An 8,733-nucleotide genomic window follows, 5' to 3' on the forward strand; every position below is an offset into this window, starting at 1 on the left:
TCCTAGTTTATAAAAATAATTATTATAGTCATTAATTAAATACATACTAAGAGGGAAGAATAATAATAATAATAATAATAATAATAATAATAATAAAATAAAACTTTATAAGTATGTGAATTAAATGCTATTTATTAATTATATTAGTTAAAGAGTTAAATTTTAATTTAAGTAGATAAATATCATAGTTATTGACTTAATATATTTTAAATAAAAAAAAATAATTATAATAATAATAAATATCTCAAAGATAGTTATTTTTCATTTAGTTATAGATATAGACAAGTCTATATTTAATTCTTGTGCTTTTAATATTTTTCAATTTCTTCTTTTATATGATAGTATATATATTTTTATTAAGTAAGATAATTCATCAAATATTAAATTGATTATTTGATTTTATCAATTTTTTATAATAAGATATATAATATAAACACATATTTAATGATACATAGAGATGTTTTTAGCATGTTATTACAGCAGTTTTTAATAACTTTCTAAGAATCATAATCTATGAGAGAATAATGTTGATGTTTATTCATTGCTAGCTTAAATGAGAACAATATATAATATGATGAGATTATGTGATGAGTAATGTAATTGATCACTCAACTGGCCAGATCACTCAACTGATAATCTTTTCAATTTCAACTCATCATCAACAATCAAAGCTCAATTTCTCAATCATAATGAAAATTCAAGCCTCTAATCAGGAAGAAAAACTTCTTTTAATCATTAGAGTCTATGAAATTAAGCAAATTTCTAGCATTTGAGCTGCTGCTAAGATCTATGATGTCTCTCATACTACTTTATTCAATTGACTACATGAAGGCATTCCACATGTGAAATCTCAGTCTCAAGATCAGAAATTGACATCTATAGAAGAAGAAGTTCTAGTTTAACAGATAATCTCTACAGATGAGAGAGGCCTATTCTCTTGAATTGCAAGTGTATGATATATGATCATTGAGCTACTCAGAGTCTGTGAATCTAGCATATTCTCTAGCATTGAAGAATGCTCAGTGTAGAGATTTATTAAATGTCATTCTGAGCTGAAGATCAGACTCACATGCAGATATGATCATCAGTGAGCTCTATGTGAAGATTCAGAGATTATAAAAAGATGATTTAGAATGATGAATAATGTCATGAAGAAGTATGAAATTCTATCTAAGAATACATATAATTTTGATGAAGTTGACTTTCTTATGAGAATTATTTCAACAATCTTAGTGATCACTAGATCAGAAAGAGCTGGAAAGACATCTCTTATACAGTCAGAAAATAGAGAATGAGTGACTGTGATTGAGTCAGTCAATGCAAGAGAATAAAGTCTGTCTTCAATGATTATTCTCAAAAGCAAGCTACATCAGACTTCATGATATACAAATCTGTCAGCAAATTGAGTAATTGAGATTAGTGAGAATAGCTGAATCACTGATCAGCTTGATCTAATATGACTGAAAGAGATGTTTAACAAGCATACTCAGACTTATACAGTTGAAAGATATAGACTCTTGATTTTGAATAAACATAAGAGTCATGTCACTGCTGAATTTGATCAATTCTGCAGAGAGAATGCTATTATAACTTTCTATATGTCATCTCATTCTTCTCATCTGCTGCAGTCACTAGATGTGAGCTGCTTTGCTTTTTTGAAAAAGGCATATTGCAAGCAGATTGAATCTGACATGAGACTTGACATTAATCATGTGAATAAGAAGGAATTTCTAGAACTATATTCTGCTGCTAGAAAGAAGGCATTGAAGAATATGACTATTAAGAATGAATTCAGAGTCACAGACTTAGTGTCATTCAATGCAGAGAAGGTTTTTGAACATCTATATTATCAACTACATACATCAAGTCTCTTAGACACATCTTATGAATCTCAGACCTTCTGAATCTCAAAGACTCTCTGAAATGCTGTTCAATTGAAATGTCAATTCAACAAGCTCAAGCAGTTTATCAAGCATCATACACAAAGCCTGCCTAGTTCTATCAACCAAGCTCTAGATCAACTAGTTTGAAGGTGTCAACTAGCTATGCATGAGAGTGCTCTTTTAACTCAAGAGAACAAGGCTTTACAAGCTGCAAATGAGAAGCAGAAACACAAGTGAGGACAAGACTGTGTTTACATAGATCAGAAAGGAATTCTGACTGGAGAAGAAGAATTAGCTAGAGCTCAGACTGCTCAGACTGCTCAGCAGATAATGAATAGAGAGGTGGAGAATTCAAATCAATTCACTAAAAAGTGAGCATCAGCACATTGCAGCAAGTGTGGGAATACTGGACATAGAACCTCTGGATGCTTGCAGAGCTAGGATTTAATTGTATATAATTTTTTAATGGATAATTTAATATAGTGGTAGCAGAATTTAAAGATTTGTTTAATGTACAGTGGGGAGGTGGCCAGTTGAGTGATCTGGCCAGTTGAGTGATTGGTTACGTTAGCTGTAGCATACCATCACCTCCCCTTTGGGTTAGCCTCGGCGTATTGTTACACCGCGCCGAGCATGCCTTGGACGTTTCCCATCGGGCAACCGCCTTATCTCCCTTTTGGGTTAGCCCCGGCGTATTGTTACGCCGCGCCTAGCGTGCCTTGCACGTTTCACCCATAGGGCACCGCATTCTCGATACCACTACATTCTTGAGATTATCTTTACCTTTACATAACATTATTCCTGATCGAGAGGAGTGCTTTATGACCTCATGAAGAATAAATTGTTGCTGTGTGTTGATCCATCTGGCTGAAATCTAAACCATATATGTGGCACGTGATTAGGGTTATCCACAAAAGGAAGCACCTAAACTAACGACTTCGCTTAGTCACCCATGCCAAGCTTCAATCTTCACAAACCTTTCGACTTGACTTCATCTCCATCCTTCTGCAACCCCAACCCCAATCCCAGCTTCCGCGCCGTCGATGTCAGCCGTTGTTCACCTCGTCCGTCCATACTTTATTCTCGCTACGATAGTTGGGCCGTTTCCGATATCTTTACAAGACCTGATTTCTTTCCAGTCTATTACTTAGATAAGCGAAAATGCTTCAGACAACTGCCTTTTTTGACTACATTTCTTGTGGTGAGTTCTTGGTTGGCCTTGGCGTACTTCTGGCTTCTGCCTTCATCAGAAGTCACTCTTGTTATTTCTTCGCACCATTCTGCCATATACTGCGCATTCCTAGTTGCTAGTTGCGACTTGGAGTTAAGTGTTGGAGTTGGTTGTGGCTGACTCGTCTTTCATGCACGCAGCAGAGTGTTTGAACGCTAATGACATCTTTTTGTGCAGCAGTTAATACATTGTCAATAAATATTTCGTAATATCGATATATATATATATATATATTTTTAAAAAAAAAAAAAAAATTTTTACGACGAACCTTCGAAGGAGAACCTCCCGCCAAGAGACAGCATGTCGATCGACCGAAAAGTTTTCCATTGTGTCGTTGACGATACCGCACTCACTACTAATATCAGCGAAATTAAAAAATGGACGTCGCTTGGTGCCATTACTCTTATTGTTCCTCTCTATAGTATGTATTGGATTTCTCCTGCCGTGTTAATGTCCACTTGACATTTCCTGCTGTGTTGCTAATATCCCCAAGCACTTGAGCGCCTCCGCACCCTGAAGAAATCCAGCGCGCAGATCGGTATGAACGCACGAGAAGCTGTCCGTTTTCTTGATCGTGTTACATCCGGCAAACATGACATCCCTTCCTCAAAAATAGCACTTCAGGGTCCGATGGAACAGTTCGAGACGTGGGAAGAAGCGGAAAAATACTTTCTGCCGGAGTTTGAAGAAGACGTCAAAGATGACTCGGATAGTGGCGCTGATGACAAAGAATCAACTAATGGTATAGAGAATGGAGCAGCGAAAGCCGAATGCAAGGAGACGCAAAATCTTAATGAGATGTCCCAAATGCTTTTGAGCAGGCTTAAGTTTAAGAAAGAGCCGGATGTGGTTTCGATAACCTCTGGTGGCACTCGCAGTATTCCTGCGTCCCTTGCATCAGGTAGTTCACAAACAAGTCCAGAATATACGGCCGTAAAGCTGGCTGCGGCTCCAGCACCTGGGAGAAGTGCTAACGGTTCCGTAAATTCTCACCGTCGCTCTGCCTCTGGGTCCAATATTCCCTCAGTACCTGCCACCATCAAACCACTACTTAGCGCTGTTCTCTGGCGTTTGCACGGTCAGCCTGGGGTGACACCAGGTGTAAATAGTTGCATCCTCGTTACTAACAATTGGTCCACGCAGACATGGGCCCAGAAGTTCGGGATCTCGGCAAGGAATATTCACCAGTTGCGCACAGCTATCATATATGAGGAGAAGGAATTCAAGAACCATTGCAAGTACATCGAAAAGAATCAGGTTGCGGAGCCCGACAGGTTGCTTTCATACGAAGATGAGAGCGAGGAGGATGTTCTTGTATTCGTTCCCAGAGGCCCAGCAAAACCCGCTCCTCGTGGTGGCCCAATTAAACGATCGGCCAATCGCAAATCAGCAGCAGGTGACCGGATTGCCAGTGCCAGCACCAATAGTAGCAACGGAAAACCAGCCATCCAATCTGTTGCGGAGGCTGTTGTCGGAGTCCCATCTATTCCTATCGATCCTGATTCTTTTAGCCGAAACTATGGAGTTACGAAATCGGCCACTCCTGTTGAAATTTCAGCTTCAAATGAAAATCTTCGAGGTTTCATTCGTTCCAATCCTCGCGCAAAACGCCGTGGTGCTAGTCGCGGCCCTTCTCTTCGTGGCACTGGTAGAGGCCGTGGCAAACTTTGGGTTCCTTGAACGTGCCGTCTCGTCCGGGGCAGTTGACTCGGCCACTGGAAGCGGTATCCTAAATAGTCTATCATGGTCGGTCTGAGTGGATGTAATACGATCAATCTAGAAAAAGTGTGAATGACCAAAGAAAGGATTTAACAACAGTGTGGGTCCGGACTCTTTTTCTAGACCATGGTCCTATTTTTTTTGACTGTCCTGAAGACCAAGATCTTGATGAGGTTTTCAAACCGACTGGATGACACGGTCGGCTGACCTTGGGAGTGATGCAGTATGCTGGCTGTTTACAAGCAGAGGCGGTGAAAACAAAGAGAAACAAAGAAAAAAAAATAAAGAAAAGAAAGCAAAAGACCTAATATGGGCGTCTTCTGTGTCACTCCATAACCCGATCTTCTTGAGAGTTTCGCTTCACGACCGTTGACTTTTTTTCGGGAATAAGCGGAGATTAGGGATTCTGAAATGAAAACCAAAATGTCCACGGTTTACTGTTTTTGAAATTTTCTTCTGCAATCCAGCTTCTTCGTCTTTGCCTTCTCCACACTAACGAATGGAGGGGAATCCTTTATTACCGCAGAATTTATCGTGACTCTACTGGGATTCGGGTTTTCTAGTTTAGAATGTCTGGAGATCATAGGTTCTACGTAGTACGGATTTTGATATTTTATAGCTACAGCTACTTATGGGAAAGGTAGAATCGGTTATGAGTGTCGAGTAGCAATTTGTATTTGTTGGGAGGGAGAGGAAAGAAAGTGCATTAATGAGCTGGCTGGAGATCTGCTTTTGGAGGAAATATTTGTTGTTCTAATTAACCATAAGATGCCTTAGGCGGACAACTCTTGTTTTTCTTTTTATTTGTGTTTTCACTTTAAATTTTAATATTTTTCTTCTTGAATTACAAATAGGTGCTCTGTACAGTTACCTAAATCCAAACAAACCTGCATTCAACGTTCGTTGTAGTTTGTTGTGTGAGAAAACTTTAATCCGCTCCGTATCACAGACTCGTCCTTGAGGCCAGGTTGCCCTGGCTGCTGACTCATCCCTACGACATCATTTTACCGGAGGAACGGTAGTTATTAGACTATTAACGGAGCATTATTCGACATCCTCTCCGCCGCCTGTCTCCACCGCCCCATGTCAGCAAATCTGACAACTGCTATCTTGCCTTCTCCAATACATACCAACTCTACCAAACTAACTACTAACTCTTTCTTCTGTAATCCTTCATCAGCTGGTTTAGTTTATGTCAACATGGCTCAGTCCTCCAATATTGACACCTCCCGTATCTCTCCCGTAGAACGGCGCAACTCCCTGGAGAAGTATCTCCAACATCGGCCTAACCCCCAGGACCTGAAAGATAGGCACATTTTGCTGGATACCAAAGTTGCCCCGTATGCCTTCATTCGGTCCCCGGCCTATCTTATGTGTTTAAAATTGCACCCCTAAATTAACGTCCATCTCTGCATTAAGGTCCCTGCAAGCTGCACAACAGGAACTGGCCCGCCAGAAGGCCGCAGACAGCCTCAAAAGACACCTGGAGAAAAGGCCTGATCGTGAGGACCTTGTTGAGAGTATGCATTTATCTCTAATTTACCCCTTATACTTAGTTTGATGTACGTACTGTGCTGTACAGTAGATACGTACATGTAAATACACACATGTGCAGTTCTAACAGTAACATATAGGGAACATCCTCTCGTCTTCCACCGCAGCCCCAGCCCTCCAGGCGTACGCCCGTGAACTCCAAAAGCATATGCTGACCGACAACCTTGAGCATAAGATTCAGAGTCGTCCGAAGCCTGAAGAGCTCATCAATCGGGGTATTCTGGATGAAAGTGATAATCCCACTCACGCTACTTAACGTTATAATGTCCAGCTTTCCCATACACGTGTAACAAACGACACGAGTCACGGATTACTGGGATAATGAAGGACTTTATGGTATTCTTTTCTTTCCTTTGCATTTACTTTTACTTATTTTTATTTTTATTATATTTTTGAATTGTAGTTCCAGTTTTTCATTGATGGGAGATATAATGTGCATACATAAAAGTTTCTGATGATTGCGTATGACACCGCCAGTTAATGCATCTTGTCTCTCTATTTCTCTGATCATCATCTTTCAAATTTAAGGCAGCACGTGCTTGCGTCAGAAATTGCTAGGAGTAGTCAAATCTGTCCTCGAAGCTTCAGATTGGTGAATATGTTGCGGTTCTGAAGTTCTTTTCCCTTTTCCTTGGTATTAAAGGGATACTTCTCTCTTAGGGGTAATCCTTGTCAATTATGAAATAAGTCTGGAATATCCTGTTGATGTCATACTCGTTGTACCATCGTACGGTAGCTATTTGAGGATAATGGCCAGCTTTAGCAGTCAGTTGTATTGTCATACATTCCCACTCGCGGTAACAGTTAATTCAGAATACTTGAGGAGAGGAGCTTAAGAATTATTCATTGCCATTGGAATAAATACGGTTTATCAACAAAAAAGAAAACAAGAAAAGAAAAGAAAAAAAGTAAAAAACCCTGGATATGCGGAACGCGTAATACCAGACTTACTCTATCGACCCCTTACTGACATACATAGATATGCAGCTGTGCGCAATATCATTCGACATGCAATCAATGCAAACAGCCAATGTTAGGCTTTTCTGTATCGAAAATCCATGACTCCTTGTCCAGAAAGTCGCATTTACACATCGTCCCCGCAATAAACAAGTAGAACGTGGACATCAACAGCGTAGAATAAATAGGGTGTTTATAAATTCTCAATAGCTCACCACATCAGTCGGCGCCAAACACATCCGGCATCAACACACCGGACCGTTCACTGCTCCGTACAATCAATCCATATGCCTCCCGCTCCACTTTCTCCACGCTGTTCTGCATCAACTCCAGTTTCTTCCAAAAATCCCTATTCAAGCTATATCCGAGTGGCACATTTATCGATTCGAGCATTACCCGCAATTGTTGCATATGTATCAATATACTACCGACACACTTATCCAGCTCGTGGTTTTGCTCACCAGGTCCGTCGACTGACATGTTAACGTTCGATCCGGCGGCCATGCTCGTTATGGCAAAACGCATCATTTCCCCCGTTAAGTCAAACACACCCAAGATGTAGTCTGCCGCCGTCACCAGAATACCGTGAGGAAGTGAGCTAATTACGTCTTTTTGGGACATCAGTTGCTGGGTCTCGATGTAGTGTTGGAATGTGACTGCTTCAATGTACTCTTGGATACCGGGGCTGGTCTGCCATTGATAACGGTAAGCATTAATACCAGCAAGGTCGGGGAGGATAGAGGTAAAGAGCTTTTTTATTAGTGCAAAGCGGTCGTGGTTGTCTTTGGAGACGTTCTTGGGCAGAGGTTTGTTGAGAGAGCGAACTCTATGCAAGGAGAATATTCTAACATGTCACAAAGTTGTTAATTCAGTGGTGACCAAGTAAGATGCTGCGATAATGGAAGTATGGCATACATCTTTTTGCTTAAGGCTGTAATATCCCTAGAGGCTTTGATAACACGCTCCCGACGGTCATGATGTTCGTCGAGCTCGCTGCGGAAGGCTCCAAATATCCTCTGGATGGCAGCTGTGTCTGTGTTCACATTGGCTCTTTCAAATGCCATAGTTATTATTGCCTGTGGACTCTTAACTAAATTTGCCTTCCCAGGAACGTTTGCTACCAGCCATACTACGCTATGTGCGCTGTCGTATCAACCTGCTCCGGTTGATTGTGTTGGACATGACGCCGAAGTCGCACACCACATGTGATGTACATGTATATTATGTGGGAGGCTCAAGTGGTTATATTGGTAGCCTATCTCGGACTACTGTGCAGTGCGCTAGTCCATAATAGGAAGCTAGGCTCCGCTACTGTCCTGCTCAAATCAATCATATCCATCTCTCTGTCAATCTTGTCTTCCACTTGCTGTATCCATCAAATCCATTTCT

The 8,733-nt window shown here is 40.7% G+C and overlaps 3 protein-coding genes across 3 annotated transcripts; 2 read left to right on the plus strand and 1 right to left on the minus strand.

Annotated features, from left to right (window-relative positions):
* Positions 1 to 3,414: 3,414 nt before the first annotated feature.
* PADG_08723 (uncharacterized protein) lies at positions 3,415 to 4,794 on the plus strand (the record flags this gene model as incomplete). The annotated part of the gene is made up of 2 exons (XM_010765725.1): positions 3,415 to 3,535; positions 3,608 to 4,794. 2 exons carry the CDS (start codon positions 3,415 to 3,417, stop codon positions 4,792 to 4,794), a joined length of 1,308 nt encoding a protein of 435 aa, XP_010764027.1.
* A 1,239-nt stretch (positions 4,795 to 6,033) lies between these two features.
* Positions 6,034 to 6,643, plus strand: PADG_08724 (uncharacterized protein; the record flags this gene model as incomplete). The annotated part of the gene is made up of 3 exons (XM_010765726.1): positions 6,034 to 6,173; positions 6,253 to 6,353; positions 6,468 to 6,643. The coding sequence occupies 3 exons, from the start codon at positions 6,034 to 6,036 to the stop codon at positions 6,641 to 6,643; spliced, it is 417 nt and encodes a 138-aa protein (XP_010764028.1).
* A 920-nt stretch (positions 6,644 to 7,563) lies between these two features.
* Positions 7,564 to 8,408, minus strand: PADG_08725 (uncharacterized protein; the record flags this gene model as incomplete). Its single annotated transcript, XM_010765727.1, has 2 exons — positions 7,564 to 8,188; positions 8,260 to 8,408. The coding sequence occupies 2 exons, from the start codon at positions 8,406 to 8,408 to the stop codon at positions 7,564 to 7,566; spliced, it is 774 nt and encodes a 257-aa protein (XP_010764029.1).
* Positions 8,409 to 8,733: the final 325 nt, after the last annotated feature.

The sequence above is a fragment of the Paracoccidioides brasiliensis genome (genome assembly GCF_000150735.1).
Source record: "Paracoccidioides brasiliensis Pb18 unplaced genomic scaffold supercont2.40, whole genome shotgun sequence".
NCBI lineage: Eukaryota > Fungi > Ascomycota > Eurotiomycetes > Onygenales > Ajellomycetaceae > Paracoccidioides > Paracoccidioides brasiliensis.